Source organism: Streptopelia decaocto (assembly GCF_964273445.1).
Source record: "Streptopelia decaocto genome assembly, chromosome: 12".
Classification (NCBI taxonomy): Eukaryota; Metazoa; Chordata; class Aves; order Columbiformes; family Columbidae; genus Streptopelia; species Streptopelia decaocto.
In genome coordinates, this window is record NC_138667.1 from 17,936,320 (window position 1) to 17,956,708 (window position 20,389).

Sequence of the window (20,389 nt, forward strand, 5' to 3'; positions counted from 1 at the left end):
AGTTATAATATTTTCTTCTTGCTAGTCTGCATGGTCTTCTGTTTTGGATTTAGCATGAGAATATATTTATCTCACAGTCATCCGCCCTCGGACAGAAGTAATATTTTCTTGCCACTAGCTAGACCGTGTTTTGGAGCTGGTATGTAAAGAATGTTAGAATTCACTGATGTTTTGGTTTTTGTCATGGAGACCATGGACTTTTTCAGCTGGGAGGGAACCAGGACAGGACAGCAACTAGGTTGACATCCAGGCTGGTCAAACCCCAACATTACCGTCGTGCTCGGCATATAGCTGAAGCCAGCCTTACTGGCTTGTTAGTTCACTACTGCATTTTTTCCTTCATTTACGGATTTTGTTGTTGCTGCTATTTGTTATTTTGTTCGTTTGTTTTTTGTTTGTTTTGTTGTGTTGTTGGTTTGGGGGTTTGGGTGGCTTTTTTGTTTGGTTGTTTTTTCCTTTTGCATTTTTGGCCTTTTGTCTTTTTGGTCTCTCTGCAACCGGCTTTTTGGGACCAGGGCCTTTTCCGGGCCTGCCTTTGCGGCACAATCTTGGCAGGGAGAACGGGGGGTGGTGGTTCTTGTTGTACTTCGTTTAACGTGAAGAGTTTGCCTTATGCTTACTTTTTTCATTTTTTGAGTTTTTGTTTTGTTTATGCCCATCGCTGTCTGCTACTTAGTTACTCTAAAATGGAGCAGTAAGTCCTAACTGCAAGCATAGCTCGTAATCAAAAATTCCAAAGTGTTCTTGAATGGGGGGAGAAAATCACGTTGATTCAGAGCAGCCCCCGATGTGCAGCTGAAAAGTGACAAGGTCAAGAGTGAAGGGTCATCCATGAGGTGGCCGCCTTTTGAGGGACAATGTTCGTTGCTGGCTGGTGCTATTGCTGGTGTTTGGGAAATTCGTCTGTGTGGTGGCATTCTAGTATGGGTCGGTATTTAAAGAAGAGTTCCTGCTGCTTGGGTTAATGAGCCTGATATATCTGGTCCCTCAGTGATATGAATATCACGTTTTGAATTTCAGAGCCTGTTTTCTTTTGCTATCCTTGTACCTTGTATCTTTCAAGCAGGTATAAAAATTAATGGTGGGAATTGTGGTTTTGGACAAATGCGTAAAGACTCGTAATATTCGGCACTTTAAATTAAGAAAAAATATCTAACACATACGTAGGCATTAGCAAGTAATTATTCCCGTGCAGTAGAAGTAGCACGCATCGTTAAAGGAAAGTATGCCTTAGAGAGAAGCCAGTGCAGGAAATCACGTGTATCCATTTGTGGGAGTATCTTCCTTGCTGCTTTGTTCTGTAGGTCGGGATATGGTGAATTGATGGGGCTGTATGACGCAATTATGATGTGCAGAAATGGTGAGAGAAAAGAAATTCGAGCACGACTGCTAGAAAAAGCTGTGAAAATAGGTAATGCAGGTTTTGCTTTTGGATAGGTGGCGTCAGAGGGTAATATTCTACACTTCGTCTTTTACTTTACATATATCGCCATTAGGGACACATGTTGCCGTGCGGTAGAAATAATACTACCACGGGAGACTTCTTTCTTCCCCCTGGTCTTAATCGCCTCGATGATAAGAGACGATCTCGGCTGGAGAAAACCCGAAGCAGGAGATCACTCACCGCTGGAGGGAAGCGATGTCTCCGTGGCTACTGTCGCGTGGCCGCGAGCTGTGGGTGGGACAGGCCGGGCGGGCAGCGCTGGGCAGCGCTCGGTGTCTGCAGTGCCGGGAGGAGGCTGCGGGCGCCGCTGTTGACCGAGAAGGAGCGAGAGGAAGGTCGGAGCGCTGCAGGCAGCCCCGCCCGCTGCGGCCCGGCTCGCTCGCTCGCTGGCTGGCTCGGACGCCGGGCGGCCTGCGAGCATCTCCGCGGTGTGGAGCCGTGCTGCAGCGAGACGGAGGGACCGGCGGCAGTGGCCGAGAGCGGCAAGCAAGGGCCGGAGAAGGGGGCGTCTCGACAGCCGTCTGCGGGGAGCTGCCGTTGTTGGTGCGGTGCCGGCGGTGCCGCGGCGGAGATGTTGGCGGCGGGGAAGCGCTGGGGCCGCCGGGAGCGAGCCCTGCTGTGGGGCGTGCTGGTGGTGGCGTGGGAGGCGGCGTGGGGGCAGCTGCGCTACTCGGTTCCCGAGGAGCTGCCGAAGGGCTCGTTCGTGGGCGACGTGGCCAAGGACCTGGGGCTGCAGCTGTCGGCACTCGCCGAGCGCGGCGTCCGCGTTGTTACCGAAGGTAGGACGCAGTATTTCGCCCTGTACGGGAAGACTGGACACTTGGTGACGGCGGAGAGAATAGACAGAGAGCAGCTGTGCCGGCTGGTGGAGAAATGCGTGCTGCGCTGTGGGGTGATAGTGGAGGGAGAAATGAACATTTACGGAATCGAAGTGGAAATCACGGACATTAATGACAACGCACCCAGCTTCCGAGAGGCGGAAAAAGAACTGAGAATGAGCGAGACGACAGCCCCGGGCTCGCGGTTTCCCCTGGCCGAGGCTCACGACCCGGACTCGGGGCTGAATTCTGTGCAGAGCTACGAGCTAAGCGGCGACGAGCACTTCTCGCTGGCCGTGCAGGCGGGTGCCGGCGGGGATCAGCGTCCCGAGCTGGTGCTGGCGAAGGCGCTGGACCGGGAGGAGGCGGCGTTTCACGAGCTGGTGCTGAGGGCGAGCGACGGCGGCGAGCCGGCGCGGACGGGCACGGCGCGGATCCGCGTGACGGTGCTGGACGCCAACGACAACGCGCCCGTGTTCAGCCAGGCGGAGTACACGGTGCGTGTGCCGGAGGACGTGCCCGTGGGTTCCACCCTCGTTACCGTCACGGCCACCGATGCCGACGAGGGGCTCAACGGGCACGTGGAGTACAGTTTCCATAAAATTTCAGACCGAGCATCCGAAATTTTCCAACTGAACTCGGAGACAGGAGAAATATCACTTAAGGAGTATTTGGACTTCGAAGAATTCTCTTACCTTGATCTAGAGATACAGGTACGAGACGGAGGAGACCTTTCTAACACGGCGAAAGTCACGATAACCGTAACAGACGTCAACGACAACGCGCCACAGATTTCGGTACAATCGGTATTGAGTACGATCTCTGAGGATGCTCCATCGGAGACCGTGGTGGCCCTGCTGCACGTGCAGGACAGGGATTCGGGAGCGAACGGCGAGGTGCGGTGCAGCATCGCCGAGAGCCTCCCGTTCCGGCTGGAGAAGTCGTTTGATAATTATTACCGCGTAGTGACGGCTCGGGAGCTGGACCGGGAGCAGGTGTCGGAGTACAACGTGACGGTGCGGGTGATGGACGGCGGGTCGCCGGCGCTGTGGAGCAGCGCGGTGCTGTGTCTGCGGGTGCTGGACGTGAACGACAACGCGCCGGTGTTTGCGGAGGCGCGCTACAGCGCCCGTGTGCCCGAAAACAACGCGGCGGGCGCGCTGGTGCTGAGGGTGCGGGCGTGGGACGCGGACTGGGGACAGAACGCGCGCGTGCGGTACCGGCTGGGGGAGGGGCGTGTGCGGGGCGCGCCGCTGTCGTCGTACGTGTCGGTGGAGGCGGAGACGGGCGCGCTGTACGCGCTGCGCTCGTTCGACTACGAGGAGGTGCGCGAGGTGGGGCTGTGGGTGCGGGCGGAGGACGGCGGCGCGCCGGCGCTGAGCAGCAACGTGTCGGTGCGGCTGGTGATCGTGGACGAGAACGACAACGCGCCGCAGGTGCTGTACCCGCCGGCGGCGCCGCTTGCGGCGGGCGCGGGCTGGGCGGGCGTGGAGCTGGCGCCGCGCTCGGCGGAGCCCGGCGCGCTGGTGGCCAAGGTGGTGGCGGTGGACGCTGACGCGGGGCAGAACGCGTGGCTGTCGTACGAGCTGGCCAAGGCGACGGAGCCGGGGCTGTTCCGCGTGGGGCTGCACAGCGGCGAGGTGCGCACGGCGCGCTTCCCGCTGGCCCGCGACGCGGCGCGGCAGAGCCTGGTGGTGGTGGTGAAGGACCACGGGCGGCCGGCGCTGTCGGCCACGGCCACGCTGACGGTGGTGCTGGCCGAGAGCGTGGCCGAGCTGCTGGCCGAGCTGGGCAGCGCGGCATCGGCGGCGGCGCCGGGCGAGCCGGCCGGCAGCCTGACGCGCTGGCTGGTGCTGGCCGTGGCGGCCGTGTCCTGCCTCTTCCTCGCCTTCCTGCTGCTGCTGCTGGCGCTGCGCCTGCGGCGCTGGCGCCGCTCGCAGCTGCTGGCGGCGGACAGCGGCGCCTTGCGCGGCGTGCCGGCCTCGCACTTCGTGGGCATCGACGGCGTCCGCGCCTTCCTGCACTCCTACTCGCACGAGGTGTCGCTCACGGCCGACTCGCGCAAGAGCCAGCTCCGCTTCTCGGGCGCCAGCTGCTGCGACACCCTCCCGGCCCGCCCGCCGCCCGACGAGCCCGCGCCGCTGCTCGGGGAGGACCCCGCCGCTCCCCCGGTGAGTTCCATGACCGCCCTTTCTCCGTGACGCTTCCCTCTGCTGCTTCTCTGCTCTTTCCCCGCCGCGTTCTGCTGCGTTCCGCCTAGGGATGTTTGGTTAAATTGAAGGGAAAGCTTCGTTCGTCAATGCGCTATGAGGTGGTGGCTCTTGTTCTGGGGAGATGAGCGTGGGATCGTCACTCAACATTACTGCTTGTGTGGAAGGCAGGAGAAGTGGGGCTGCTGTTAGCTTGAATTTCTTGAGCGCAGGACTCTGTGTTTTTATTAGGTCGTTACTTTATTATATGTTGCCGACTGACCCAATCTTCTCCTGGAGGACAGCTGGGGCAAGGCGTTGTTTCTTTTTCACGCTACTGGGATGTGAACGTTGGATCTTTGTTCAGCATTACAGCTACTGTTTGAGGTGGGAGAATTGGGACAGCTGTTATCTTGAATTTCGTTAAAGCGGGATTTTGTGCTAGTATTAGGCATCAGGTCATTTGTCATTTTGCCCCCTTAGATGTGTAATACTGTTTTTCCTGTTAGTATTAGCTTTTCCTAACTGTTGTATTGCGTTATTAGAAAGTGGAATTTTGCATTATTAGCAGGGTCAGATGTCGTCCCGACAGCACATGTGCTTGAGTAGGATCAGAGTGTCTTAATAGGTAACATTAAGGCTTCCGTATAGAACTGAGCTGCTCATCGTTTCTACTCTTCTCAGCCTTTTTGTTACTACTTGATAACGTGGATGAGAAACCAAATGTCTCTGTACTGGACCATACCGCCATGTTTTTCAGCGGGTGCAGGAGCAGGCTGGTGAAAAGTGGTTCCTCGTCGATGTCTGCCTGCCTGTTATGAAGAAGAGAATCTTACAAGTTGTGATTATTTGAGAAAGTCTCTGGGTGGCTGCGTGTGAAGGGGTATCGGAGGAAATGGGAGATGGTTTTGCATATTCCCCGTCTTTCAAAGTTGGCTTATTTCAAACGGAGCTGGATGTGCCTGCGCTTGAAAATACATTGTAGTCGTTACCAGTTAAAGAGATGTCTCCGGTCAGCAGTTACTAGCTTAAGAATATGCAACCCGTGGACCAGTACGGGGTCAATCTGATTCTTAAGCTAAGATGAGAGTGATCTGAGGGCGTTCATCCCCTTGTAGTTTGAACATTCTCAAACACGCATAATAAGTTGAGTTTCTTTAACATATCTTAGGCCTGTCAGATAGTGTGTCCTATAGATGAAATTTGCTCACTATAAGCTCATTCTAGTACTAAAGATCACACCCATAGGTGCAAAGACCCCTTCCCAAGAGGAGATCCTAACCCATGAACAGCGTAGTACAAGAAAATGCTTGTGTAACCATCTTTGAATTTCTAACCAATGCTGGAAAGAAAGTGGAAACGTGGGGAAGTACTAACCACAATCGGAAGTATAAATCGTGTAAGTACTGAGAAGAATGTGTGCTAGTTTGGTCGTTTTATCAGATTCCAGCTGGCCAAGTTGTGGGTTCATTTGCTGTGAATGGCAGTTATTGCACTGTATGTAAAAATCTGAGCATCGTGAACTTTCCAGTTACTCATGTGGTGAATAGGGATGATGGTGTATTTGAGCTGATACTTGGACTTTATTGGGTCTTTATTGGAGCTGCATGTCACTTATGCATGTGAGATCATTTAATGTTTATTTGAATTAGTGTGATGAGCAGAGTAATTACTTTGAGGAACTGTGGCTATGGTCTGTGCTGTGAGATCCTGTGTGAGACTCCTGTGGGCTTTCTACCAACAAGATGCCTTTCTACTACCCCTACTACAGTTGACATAATCTGGAATGTTAAGCTATGATTCCTTCACTTCTGCAAGTTTCCCATTCTTGCCTTGTTTGTTGTCCAGGTCTAGAGCTGGGCCTATTGTGGCTGGTCGCCCCCAAAAAATGACAAGATCTCTTTAACTGTTGAGCTGGGGGAGCAGTTTCTATCCATACCTTGAAGGAGTTCAGTTGCCAAGACAAAGACTTTTATATACTTATGTTTTCCTAAACCGTCACTGAATGACATGGGTTTTAGCCTGTGGCTGACACATGGACAAAATACTGGATATTGTCCATGGTGCAACTAAAGGCCATAAATGCAGATCAAGGAGGGTGGGTCAGTGTGACTTGACTGAGCAATGCTTTGATTTCATGGCTGGTGCCAAGGCCTGTGCCATGTTTGCTGTGATACTGGATTCCTTGTCCTGAAAGGTAATGGTAGTTCTCTAATAATAAAAAATTTGCACAATAACTGTACATGCAGAATGACAGTGCATGTGTAGAAATGTTTATCATTTCTGTGTGAGGTCTCCTTTATGCATTTCTGTCTCCCTGGAACATTGTGATGTAGAGTTAGTTCATAGTTGTAATTAGACTTCCTTTTAGGCATTTATTTCCTGGAAGTTGTCATTCATTTTCCCCATTTCTGGACAGTTTTTTTTTTTTTTAATTCGAATGTGTGAGTGTTATTTTGCAGCAAATTCTTCTTTCAACCACCTGAGACAGAGCTTTAGTTGTGAGGAAAATAAAGTAGAAGTTAAAGGAAAATTTCTTATACTTTCTCAGAAGACTTGGCTTGGGAACAACATCTGTAAGATGTTTACACATACGGTGTCCTATCTGTGGGAGATGAGCAGACCACATATTAGAAGAACTGATAAGAACTGATGACTATTTCTTAAAATGAAAGCCCCTACAATGTAGTCCAGAGCAAGACTTCAGTGCTACATTTGCAGCTCAAGGCCTCAATGATGTCCAAGTGCTCTCAGGAATCAATTGCAATGGCCATAGTGAAGTCTTAGGTGTCCTCCCAGTGAGTTTCTCTGACAACACTTTCTCTTCTAATGCTTCGTTGCCTTGCTTGTCTGATTTATGATTTTGTTTTTCTTTACATGGTCTGTGTATGGAGGTTTACATGTAATTACCAACATAGCTTCATCTAGCAATGTGTCATGTGTTTGTGCCTCTTGCTCATGCTGTGGTGAATGTGAAAGGCAGGAGACTTGAGGGTACATTTCTTTTCTGTTATTGTGTGTGGGCAATACAGGTAAACGTGACTTAGCAGAAGTCACATCTCTGTGGAACTGCACATGTATGACAAAAGAGGGGAGGAGGTTCCCCCTAAAGCATTAGTTCGATGACCTAGTCTCTGTTGGATGACCACTCCTCTTTTACTTTGGCCATTTATCATCCTTGTGCTTTAGAATCCTTCTGTTTTTCATTAGAATGGTGGTGAGCAGACAAATGCGCCTCCCTTCTTGGTGTGATTGTAGTGTGTTATCCTCTCATGATATGTTTTTGCCAGTTCTGAGAAGGTCAGAAGCAAACCTGCAAGTTGTGTGGGGTTGGAGAGAAGATGGGAGCTCAAGGTGGTGGCTATAGAAGAACAGATGGACATTTCCTTGCTTATCATGGATAACACAAGCATGTGCTTATTGGAGTACCATGCACTTTGAGTTACTACATCTGATCCATTCATTTATATATATTTCTCTTCCCTTGTTTCTTGTAATGAGCTACAGCTTGCTCTCAGGGTGTTTGATCAGATGGGGAAGGTGACATCTGTTCTAGTTGTCTGAGTGCAGGTGCAGTTCCCGTACACACCTCTCTGCTGCTTCTCTCCCCTTTATACACCATGTTCTGCATTGTCTGTAGGGAGTTTTGGTTACAGGGAATGCAAACCTTCATTCAGCAATGTGCTGTGTGCTGGTGGCTCTTCCTTCATGAAGGTGAACAGGGGCTCATTGCTCAATGTCAGTCAGTGTGGGAGGCAGGAGAAGAGAGGCTGCTGCTGGCTTGAGTTTCACAGCAGCAGGGCTTTATTTCTTTATCACACACCAGCTTGTTTCTCATTTTGTCCTCAGACGTGTAATACTGTTTCTCCTGTCAGTGTTAGCTCTTCTGAACATGTGTTGCACTACTAGCAAATGGAAGGCTGCACTTTTAGCAGGGTCAGATGTCTTCCTGACAGTATGAGTGCTTGAGTAGGGTGAGATTTTCCTGAAATTGAATAATTATATCCCCATGTGCAACTTGCAGTGATGGGTTTATATTTTGTACTTTTTATCAGGTCTTATTGCTTGTTTGATTTCATTACCTGCTCGCACGTCTAGTAGCACTTGATCTTATATTGTTTATTATCTATTATCTTTGAAAGTACTGTGTGAGAAACAGAGTACTAAGAATTCTTAATAGGGATACACTTTAGAAAGTTTTTATTGGGTTTTTTTGTGTTTCTTACCAGCCAGTGAGCAGTACTATTTATAGAATGAGACTTTTACAAGTACATTGTTGTTGTTGTTGTTGTTGTTGTTGAATGGCTTGTTGGTTGAAATGTTTTTCTCAAGTCTGTCTTTGGTTCACTTATTTATTGCTCTTCCCTTGTAAAACAGTTTTTTTTCATTAAACACTTATTATTTAGGGTGAATTTAAGCCAGTATTGGAAATGAAGGTAGAGTCACCTGTGCCTGCTTTGGGTCAGGTCTTGTACTTGTCTAATGTGTCAGAGTTGCTCACACAGCCTTTTCCTCAGCCAGCAGTGACAGCAGTGACAATGTTGTGTACCAGAATGCAGTGTGTGTTTTCCACATTGGAGGTACTTCTTTCTCAACTGGGAGGCCATTCCCAGATGTTGCTGCAAATTCCCTGTTGCTTGTGGGAATTTCCTTGGTTGAATCCAAGTGAGCTCCAGGCATTGTATTGAGGAAGAGGGTGGAAGAGGAGTGAAATTACTTGTTCATAATAGTTACATTCTGAAATACAGGTATGCCCATGAGCCCTGGTTGGTCACCTTGGCTGTGATCCACCACTGTGCTCTTCTAAATACGGTGGGGAGTTAAAGAACTGGATGTGCCCAGACTGAATCTTGTGCTTACAGATTCTATAAACCTCTGCTTTCACCATCAAACCATGGGTGAAGTGTTACAAAGAAGGGACTACTGTCACAGTTTCTGCTGGGGTGCCTTACAAGGAGCATGGCACTTCAAGAAATGTCAAGATATTCTTGCTGTGAAGGGTTATTCATTTGTGCTTTTTATGTCAGCTTACAGCTTGTTTTGTATTGTTATCTGTCATGTAGCAGCGCTTGGTATTTTTATGCTAAGTGTTTAAAATTGTTGTAAACGGCGAGTCAAGAAGGGAGTAGCAAGCATTCTTAACAGTGTTACTGGTTAGAAAGGTTGGGTTTTTTTTCCTTCTGTGCTCCTTACCAGCCGGTGAACACATTCAGAGTCTTACAGAACTTGGGATGATTTTGTGGAAAACACACAGCAACCTTGTGGCCTCTTCTGTGAAAGGAGGCTTAATGTCCAAGGGATTGTTATTGTCCTGTGGGCACTTTTCATCTGCTTTATCATTCGTCATCACGTCTTTGACAGAGAGGTGTACCTAGAGGGAGCGATGTAGCGGCGTGTGTAGCAACAGTATGTCCTAACTCCAATTTGATGTTCATTTCTTGCTTGGTAGTGTTTGGTAGTATTTTCATTGGGAATGGCTTATTAATTCAATGCTTTTCTAAAACTGTCATTTGTTGCTTTATTTATCACTATTGTCTTACAACACATGTTTTGTATTAATGTAAATTAATTGAAATGCATATAAGCAGTACCTTAGTAATGCAATCACAAATGAGGAGGAAGGGCAAGGTCCTGCATAAATACCTGCTCAGTATTGATAAGTGGCCTTCTTGTCTTTGTCTCTCCATCTGAAGTAAAGTGTGACTACTTCTTTGTGATAATGGCCTTGGTGAGACAGAGCCGGTGTTCACAGAAATGTGGCTGAGTAACCCTTTGATAATAACTGCTACAGTGGAAGAAGCTTGTGAAGGAGTCACAGAGTCCTGTAGCCCGTGCCTCTGTATCTTTTGAGGGAGCAGCAAGAGTGGCATAACCAGGAACTGAGTTATCACCAGTGAACTATGACTAAGCACAGAAGTCATCCATGGAGTCATCTCTTGTTTGGAACAACCAGAGTTTAGGGAAGCCTGCTGTACCTGTAGTTTCCAAATCCGTGGTCTGTGTAGCACTTGAAATGATGCAGCTGGTCATAATGTGCCCTGCTGTCTCCATGGCCATGAACCAAGATTTGCTCGTTTGCAGAAAGTCTTGCATTCTGTGGTTTCCTTTGATTGTTGCTGAGAGGTGATGTCGTACTAACAGGCACTGAGAAGGATCAAGTATTTTCATAGGTATTGCGCTCAGGGGTTTTACCCTTGACATTTTCAGTCGATCACATGCCGGGAATATTTGTATTGTGGGTGCAAAATACACATCATTGTCTTGGTGTCGTAGGCAAACTGCCTTCTCTAGTGCTGCCCTCCTGACTGGTAACTGAAGCGTGTTGAGCACGTGAGAACCTTTCAGCTCGATGTCCATGTTCTTACATGTGCATACTTATGCATTAACTAAAAGAGGCATTTTTGAAGAAATGCTTTAAGAGATGAGTCAGGTGCTTCCTTTCTACAAGAGCTTCTCCTCTGAAGTACGCCGCACCTGCTGCTCCACAGAGCTCATAAAATGAGATAAAAGAGCTGGGGAAAGACGACCCGAAGCAAGAATAGGCGTTGGAACATGTCAGACATTTGCTGTACAGTGCACGGGCTTGTACTTACCTGTACTCCCCTGTTCTCTGCTGTACGAAGTCTATTCGCTCCTCCACCGCTCGGGAGCACGTTCCCCAGCCACACGCTCCACTTCCACGATGAACAGAACTGCCTGGTTCGCCTTGCAGAGGATGTGATCAAAGCGGCCAAACTGAAAGCCGAATCTCGCTTTTCCGTAGCCGATGGCGCCGACTCCCGGCAGTTGCTGAGAGCGCGGCTCGGAGCGCAGGGACCGAAGCCCCGGCCGGCATCAGGCGGCTGCGGTGGCGTCGCGGCGCCTCCTGGTGCCGCTGTTGGCCGAGGCGCAGCGGTGCTGGAGCCGGAGCCGCAGCCCGAGCTGCCGCAGCGTCCTGCCCCCGCAGGCTGCTCGCTCGCCCGGCGCCGGCCAGAGCGGCAACGGCACGGGCAGTAGCGGCGAGAGGCGGCGCGGATTGGGGAGCAGCGGAGTAGAGCCGGTGCCCACATCGCTCGCTGACCTCCTGCAGCTCCTGCACTGTTTGCGGAGAGGGGCTGGAAGGAGGCAGAGCAGCAGCAGGAGGGAGGAGCGCGGCGAGCGCTTCCGAGAATGGCGGGCAAGCAGAGCCAGCGGCGAGCAGGCGGGCGAGTGCTGCTGCCCGCTTTGCTGCTGGGCTTGTGCTGGCGGGCGGCGGCGGAGCGGCTCCGCTACACCATCCCCGAGGAGCTGGGCAGAGGTTCGCTGGTGGGGCCGCTGGCGCGGGACCTGGGGCTGAGCCCGGCGGACCTGCCGGCACGCAAGCTGCGGCTCAGCGCAGAGAAGCAATACTTCACGGTGAGCGGGGAGAACGGGAACCTGTACGTGAGCGAGAGGCTGGACCGGGAGGAGATGTGCGGCGAGGCGGCGTCCTGCTCCGTCAGCTTCGAGGCGCTGGTGCAGAATCCGCTCAATGTTTTCCACGTCGAGGTGGCCATCCAGGACATCAACGACAACGCGCCGCGTTTTCTTAATAAGAACATGCAATTCGAAATAATTGAATCTACCATTCCCGGCGCTCGTTTTTACCTGGGCATGGCGGAAGACGCAGACGTGGGCAGCAATTCTCTGCAAGGCTACGAGCTGGAGGCCAACGAGTACTTCGCGGTGGAGGTGAAGGAGAGTCCGGACGGCAGCAAGTTCGCGGAGCTGGTTCTGCGCCGCGCGCTGGACCGGGAGCGCGAGCCGAGCCTGCGTCTGGTGCTGACGGCGCTGGACGGCGGCGACCCGCCCCGGGGCGGCACCGCCCAGCTCTGCATCAACGTCACCGACGCCAACGACAACGCGCCTGTGTTCGCGCAGGACCGGTACCGCGCGAGCCTGCGGGAGGACGCGCCCCCGGGGTCGACGGTATTGAACGTCTCCGCCTCTGATGCGGATGCCGGGACCAACGCCCGCATCACATACGGCTTCGGTGAAACGCCGGCCAAGGTGCTTAAGAAGTTCGCGGTGGACCCTGAGAGCGGGACGATCTCGCTGCAGGAGGCGCTGGATTTCGAAGACACACGGTCGTTCAGCCTGGCCGTGGAGGCGAGGGACGGAGGCGGTCTGGTTGCTCACTGCAAAGTGGAGGTGGAGGTACTGGACGTGAACGACAATGCGCCCGAGGTGACACTGACGTCGGTGTCGAGCCCGGTGCCCGAGGACGCGCCGACCGGCACGGTTGTGGCCCTGCTGAAAATGAGAGACCGAGACTCCGGGGAGAACGGGGAGGTGTCGTGCGAGCTGTTGGGCGAGGCGCCGCTGTCGCTCGTGGCGTCGTCGGGCGGCTTGTACAAGTTGGTGACGGCGAGCGCGCTGGACCGGGAGCAGGCGGCCGAGCACCGGGTGACGGTGGTGGCCAGGGACCGGGGCCGGCCGTCACTGTCGAGCAGCACGGCGCTGGTGCTGGAGGTGTCGGACGTGAACGACAACGCGCCGGTGTTCGAGGAGGCCGCCTACAGCGCCTACGTGGCGGAGAACAACGCGGCGGGCGCGCCGGTGCTGCGCGTGCTCGCGCGGGACGTCGACGCGGGCGCCAACGGGCGCGTGAGCTACTGGCTGGCGGGCGGCAGCGCGGACGCGGCGGCGTACGTGTCGGTGGAGGCGCGGAGCGGCGCGCTGTACGCGCAGCGCTCCTTCGACTACGAGCAGTGCCGCGAGTTCGCCGTGGTCGTGCGGGCACAGGACGGCGGGGAGCCGGCGCGGAGCTCGACGGCGACGGTGCGCGTCTTCGTGCTGGACCGCAACGACAACGCGCCGCGCGTGCTCTGGCCGGCGGCGGAAGCGGGAGAGAGAGTGCTGGGAGCAGCCCCGGCGTTGGAGCCGTTCGAGGTGGTGCCGCGTTCGGCCGAGGCCGGGTACCTGGTGGCCAAGGTGGTGGCGGTGGACGCGGACGCGGGGCGCAACGCGTGGCTGTCGTACGAGCTGGTGCAGGCGGCGGAGCCGGCGCTGTTCCGCGTGGGGCTGCACAGCGGCGAGGTGCGCACGGCGCGGGCCGTGTCGGAGAGGGACGCGGCCAAGCAGCGGCTGGTGGCCGTGGTGAAGGACCACGGGCAGCCGGCGCTGTCGGCCACGGCCACGCTGCACGTGGTGCTGGCCGAGAGCTTGCAGGAGGCGCTGCCGGAGCTGAGTGACAACTACACTGTGTCTGAGCTGACGTCTGATTTGAACCTCATTCTTGTAGTGGCCCTTGCTGTTGTGTCGTTGGTATTTGTTTTGACAGTCATTTTGATATTCTTTAAATGCCGACGGTCAAGGAGCCCTCCCATTTTTATAGCTTCTGATAAGGAATTGTATTCCAGCTTGGGCTCAAAAGTACCGTACAATTACTGCAGCAGCACGCTGCCCTTGCCCTATTCCTACGAGGTGTGTTTAGCCTCTGACTCGGGGCAGAAGGGCTTCACATTTTTGAGACCAGGGACGACAGCGCTGTCTGACTGTCTCCTGGACGGGGAACACAGCTCAGGTACTCACTCCAGGAAGGACCCTCCCATCCCAGAGAGCTTGGCACAGGTGAGCTTCTGTCTTGACGTCCCTCTCTGCGAACTTAAGTGAATCTTTTTCTTCTGTTCTGCTCTTTGGGACCGGTGAGCAACTGGCAGAGCCCAGTGTTGCTTCCCGGCCCACTGCTCAATAGCTCAGATGTGGAGCTGCGGGGAGGAGTGGGTGTGGGTGTGTGATCTTAATTCTTCCTTTTTACCTGCCCAGTCTTATCTGTGAATTCTTGGTTGTGCCCCAATGAGCGACGCTATGTGGTCAGTGCTGCTGTCTGTCCTACTCCGGGTGCGAGTTTCGCCGAGCCAAAGTGGTGGGGTGGAGCGGGGCCAAAAATGTTGTGGGTTCCCAAGCTGTGACAAACTTTCGTCTTGGTCTAGTGACTGCTTCATTTATTGTCTCTGCTAGATTTGACCGCTTTCCTATGGTAACGATGTGTGATCCATACCGGCCTGTTCTCTCAGTCAGGACAGCGGCTCTGTTATTCCTCTTTTTTTTTTTCCCTTCCAGCTCGGTTCTTTTCCTACTCTGAACCGCTCAGAAGGCAGGTGTTGTGTAAACCCGTGACTAAACCTTTTCCCTCCGTCTGGGGAGCCAGGGCTGGTGTTTCACTGTAGCTCTGAGCCCGGAGTCGAGTAGAAAATGCTTTGGGTCCGCTGCTGCCACCGGCTCCTCTGGAGCGCCTGCGGATCCCGGAATAACGCCGGAGTGAGCAGCTCTGGCTGGGCTTTGATTTTAACTTGTCCCCAACGGAGTTCCTGGTGCAGGGGAAAGGCATCTTTTGCTGTAGCTGTTTTCACTCCTTTTCCTCCAAATGGTGCGTTCAGGAGGTCCGAAGTGTCACCATCAATATGCGGGTTTCCCATCAAAGTGAGGGAGATGTAAGTCTCCAGATCAGTCGAAATACGTAAGGTATAAATATTCAGCCTTCCATGCCTCTCTTTGCTGTACTCACCTCTCCACTGTACTCACCTTTCTACTGCTGGGATTAAATGGACAAGGTACTGTGAATATGGGTCATGTTTGCATTTATATGAAGAGAAACTCCTTAAGAACTGCGATATGCACATTAGAGAAATTGCTCAGTAAAAAGAGCTTAGGAAAGACAGGAAATTGGCGGTGTTTAGAAAAAGGATTCAGAGCTTATTTCAGATTTTTAAAAGTGGCTGAAGACTGCTTCAAGATTTATCTCCAAGAGAGCTGTGGATTTTCTTCTTTTTGGATTATATGTAAGAAAGAAAGGTAATTGGGATTTGGTTGCATAAGGGCCTACGAGAAATCTGCTCGCAGCACTGGGAGCTTGCAGATACGGACAGAGAGGCATAACTGTACTTACCTGCATGATGCAGCTGCTGTGGGTAAAGCATATCGTTTTTCTTCAGTCTTTAATTTGCTCCAGAATTTAATTATGTGAAAATACAAACAGATGACTAGCGTTGGATTTTACCGGTGTGAAGCCTATACTTTTATCACATTCTGTGGACTGGTGATAAGAATGGTAAGTAGCAATGACACGGTTGATGTTTCGGCAACGATTATTCGGTAGGAAAGGAAATAACTGAGCGTGTAGAGAAGAAAGACAATGCCGACTGTTTGATATTGTTGGTTCTTCGTATAAGCACGGAAATACTGCATGTCTGGGTGCATCCCGTTTGCTCACGGCAGCTGGCAGGACTGTGCGGGACGAGGACACGGAGCCAAAGTCGAGGTCCCCGTGTTTGGTCTCCCATGTTGGTGCAGGTGATTTGCAGCCCTTCCCCAACGCGCTCAGCCACGACAAGCAGCGGAGTAACACATAACCAGCCGCGAACATTTCCGAGCCTGTTCTGCAGGGCATGGAGAGCCTTGTCGTTTCTCTCTGTAAGCGAAGAAAGGTCGGGGCGCTGATTTCCAGTCAGGTTTCTTTTCCAAACACTGCCGTCCCTTCCTTACCAGGCTCGGCTGTGGAATGACCCGGACGCTGTTTCTTGGCCACAGCCGGGTTTTGACAGAGCTCCTGGCGCTCCCTTATCAATCTTCCTTGGCCCCTTCCCATTTCACCTAGAGATATGAACAGGCGACAGACAACGAACGTCAAAGTTGCGGCAGTTTTATCCGTGTGGGCGCTCGAAACGTCAGAAATCCCGACGTATCACGAGTTGTTAACAGCAACAACCCCAAACACAGGCAGGCAGCTCGCAATTGGCTGGTTTGCACCCAGGTGCTCCGGTGCCATGGTCCTGTCGGGCTGTTGCTGCGGGGGAATAGGAACCACTCCCGCCTCCGGTGAACCAGCACGTCGCAGACTGCGATTTCCCTGCGTCTGACTGGCGGAAACAGGTATTAGGGAACAAGCTGGGAGGTGGCAGGAACAGGGGGAGGTTCAAAACGAGATTTGTCAGGGAAGATGCCTGCTGGGACAGGGGGCGATGCTCCTGGGAGCTCTACGACAGGAGCTGCCCTGCAGGGTGCCTGTGAAGCGGCCGGAGGAACTCCTCGTAACTCGGCAGCACGAAATCCTTGTTGTTTTGCCGACAAGGTTTTGGTGGCACAGCGAGGCGCGACTTTGCGGCGCCGTGGGATGTCAGGAAGGGACTGACCAAGCACTTGGGTGGGAGGAGCGGCATCCCGAAGGTCCTGATGGACACTCGGAGCTTGCCCGTCCTGCCGAGACTGCCCCCCCACCCACGGCAGTCTGCTTGCCCCTGACGACCCTCTCCACCCCTCATCCCGCCCGCTTCACCTCCCCTTCTTGCTCCCACTGTCTTTTTCTAACGAGGTTTTCCCGGGGAACAGACCCCGTGTTTCCATGTTCCCTTTTGGAGTCATCGTCTCCGCCAACTCTTACACCTTCCTGCCCGCACACGCAGTCTCCGTGCCCGATCTGCGCTGCCTCTGCCCGCGCTCTCCCAGCCCGGCTATCCTTATTAACTGGGTTTCGCGCAGGGTTTTGCTCTCCCTTCGGGGTCAGCCGTCTTGAGCCCGCTCGGGTCGGGACCACCGCGCTCCCTCCCGGCGGTGCTCGGCGGGCGGCTGCCCCGCCGCGGGACTCCGCCAGCCCTGCGCTCCGTGCAGTTATTGGCCGGGACTCTGTGTGCCGCTGTCGGCCAATGATGGAGCGGGGGGGATCTGGCGGCCCGGCCCCGCTCGGGAGCCGGGATGAGGCGCAGACGGTCTCAGAGAGTGCCTGGGATTGAGTCACGGCGGAGCCCGCAGAGCGATGCCCGTCTCCCCGCCGGACGCCGCTTCCCGGGGCGGCATGACGGGGCGAGCTGAGGATTTCTAGCCGGGGCGGGGAGGGGCGAAGCGGGGAGCGCGGCCGTCCTGTGCGATGAACGGCGTTGCTGTAAGGAGCCGCGGGGTGACGACGGGGCAGGTACTGAGCCTCTTGCTTTTGTTCGGCGTTTCCGACTGGGTTTCCGCCGCTATTCGCTATGCGATTCCCGAGGAGGCGCGGAGAGGCTCCGCGGTGGGGAACGTTGTAGCCGACCTGGCTCTGGACCTCGGGAGGCTGCCGGGACGCCGGTTGCGGGTGGTGTCCGGCGGCAACAAAAAGTACTTCGGGGTGGATCTGACGAGCGGCGCGCTGCTGGTGAGCGAGCGGATAGACCGGGAGGAGCTCTGCGGTGCGCTCTCTCCCTGCTCTCTAAGCTTTGAGATCGTGGTGGAAAACCCGCTAGAGCTGTTCAGCGGCGCCGTGGAGATCCAGGACATCAATGACAACGACCCGGTTTTTCCCAGCAGCCAGGCGAGGCTGGAAATCAGTGAGTCGGTGGCGGCCGGAGCGCGCTTCCCGCTAGAGAGCGCCCAAGATCCCGATGTGGGGATTAACTCTTTGCAGACCTACCAGCTGAGCGCCAACCCGCACTTTGCACTCGACGTGCAGACGAGGGTGGATGGCAGCAAGTATGCGGAGTTGGTGCTAGAGAAGGAGCTGGACAGGGAGGAGCAACGGGAGTTGCACTTGGTCTTGACCGCGCTGGATGGAGGCAGCCCACCACGGTCGGCCCACGTGCAGATCCACATTGAAGTTGTGGATGCCAATGATAATGCCCCGGTCTTCAACCAGTCCACCTACAAAGCGAGCGTGAGGGAGAACACACCCAGTGGTACCCTAGTTGCCAGGATCAGTGCATACGATCTGGATGATGGGCCCAATGGAGACATCGTCTATTCCTTCAGCAGCCACACTCCCGCCAAGGTACGAGAGCTCTTTGCTCTGGACTCAGCCACGGGGGAGTTGAGGGTCAAGGGGCAGCTGGACTATGAAGAAACAAAACTGTACGAGATTTACTTACAGGCTAAAGACAAGGGTGCTGTTCCTGGTGTGGCTCATTGCAAAGTGCTGGTGGAAGTTGTGGATGTGAATGACAACAGTCCAGAGGTGACAGTGACTTCTGTGTACAGCCCTGTGCCTGAAGATGCAGCCCCAGGGACAGTCGTAGCTCTGCTGAGTGTAACGGACTTGGACTCCCATGATAACGGTGTGGTGAACTGCTTCATTTCTCCTGGGATCCCATTCATGCTCAGCTCCTCCCTCAAAAATTACTACACATTGAAAACAAAAGCAGCCTTAGACCGGGAAAAGGCATCAGAGTATAACATCACTATCACAGCCAGGGACTCAGGCTCACCACCGTTGTCTGCGGTAAAACAGATCCTGGTGCAGGTGTCAGATGTCAATGACAATGCGCCCAAGACTTCCCAGGACTCCTATGATGTCTATGTGCTGGAGAACAACGTGCCTGGGATCCCCATTCTTAACATCAGTGCCACAGACCCGGACCTTGGGCGCAATGCCCATCTTTCCTATAGCCTCTTGCAGGCTGGCCACATCTTCTCCATTAACCGGGAGAATGGCACCCTCTACCTGCTCACCTCCCTGGACCATGAGGACCAGGTGGAGTTCAGCATGATGGTGCAGGTCCAGGATGGCGGCTCTCCGCCTTTGGCCACTAATGTCTCAGTCAGTGTGTTTGTCACTGACCTCAATGACAATGCCCCAGCTGTGCTGTACCCTCAACCCAACACCACTGCCACCTACACCGATGTGGTGGCACCAGGCACTCCTGCCGGGCACATGGTCACCAAGGTGGTGGCGGTGGATGCGGATGCAGGGTACAATGCCTGGATCTCCTATACCCTGTTGCAGGCCACTGACCCCAGCCTCTTCTCAGTTGGGCTGCACAGTGGGGAGATCTTCACAGCCCGCCAGCTCCAGGAGGATGATGTTCCCCAGCACATTCTAGTCATCCTGCTGAAAGACCATGGGGAGCCTGTGCTGTCCACCAGTGCCACTGTCTCCATCTCTGTGGCTGAGCTGGCCAAGGAGGTGCTCACTGACCTCACTGACATGGCACCCACCAACGATCCAAGGAAGCATGTGACCTTCTATCTCATCCTGGCTGTGATTTTGGTGTCTGCAGCTTTCTTCATCACCATGTTGTCAGTTGGCATCTTCAAGTGCTACAAGTGGAGGCAGTCGAAGGAGCTGTTCAACAGCTCCAGGAGCACCTTGTACAGGACACCAGGGCCCTTCCACCACATTGATGCCGTGCGGGGTGGCTTCACGCCACCCAACTTCTACCACCAGGTCTATCTCACTACGGATTCTCGCCAGAGTGATCTGTGTAAAAAGCCCTTCACTTCCAGCCCCTTGGGGAGCCGCCAGAGCACCATGAGGAATGGTGAGCCAGGGCTGTACCACCAGATCGTGGGCACCACCACCCGGCTTCCCACACCTGCCGAGGTAATGTAGCTCCTTCCTTGGCATGTCCCAGTGCCAGGCAGAGCCACGGTTCATTTGTGCCATAAGCAGATGGTAGCGGATTTGGGTTGGGGGGAATATCCAGTCCCGCCGTGCTTCTAAAGAGTGGTTAGCTAATAGCTGAACAGGTCTTTTTCGGAGTCAATTGTGCCGTCCTGAGTGTTGATGGTATTTCCACTGTGATGAGCAGGATCAAGTGAGCCAGTTTACTCAGGTTAACGAATATACGTCTTTTGGATGCAGTTTTGGGTATGCCTTGTGTGAGTAACCAGCAGAGGCTGAGGTCACCTTGCAGCCACTTGCAAATCCTTGGCAGAAAGTTTGCTACATATTGTATTTCCTTACCTTCGCAAAATGAGTGTTGAGAGGAGCGCACATGGGGTCAAGTGCTGTGAGGGGATCACAGTCCCTCTGCATCATGCCCCAGTGTGGGCTGAGGAGGTGGTGGTGCACACGGGGCTGGGAGCCACCAGCTGCCAATGAGGGACGGGGGTGTCGCTTCCCATGGTGTAATACGCAAAGCTGCAGGATGATGCTGGTTCCTCCGTTTGACACAGAGCAGTCCCTCCTGTCCATGTCTTATTTCATATTTGATTCCTGATGGTTCCTGGTTTGTTTCTGTGGAAGTTTTGCAATGATG

General features: G+C 53.7%; 1 protein-coding gene across 5 annotated transcripts in view; it reads left to right on the top strand.

The window, feature by feature from the left end:
* The window catches only part of LOC309445054 (protocadherin gamma-B4-like), a gene marked incomplete at its 5' end in the record, with an annotated part of 61,088 nt that overhangs the window by 4,039 nt on the left and 36,660 nt on the right, over positions 1 to 20,389 (top strand). The window contains one exon of one of the 5 annotated variants that reach the window (XM_082063501.1): positions 10,847 to 14,021. The exons of 1 other annotated variant lie outside the window; for it this stretch is intronic. In XM_082063501.1, coding sequence (XP_081919627.1) covers positions 11,601 to 14,021 — 2,421 coding nt within the window. Of the gene's footprint in view, positions 1 to 2,015; positions 3,699 to 10,846; positions 14,022 to 16,754; positions 19,732 to 20,389 lie in introns of those variants that run through there. 3 more of the 5 variants (XM_082063503.1, XM_082063502.1, XM_082063504.1) reach the window with 3 other exon arrangements.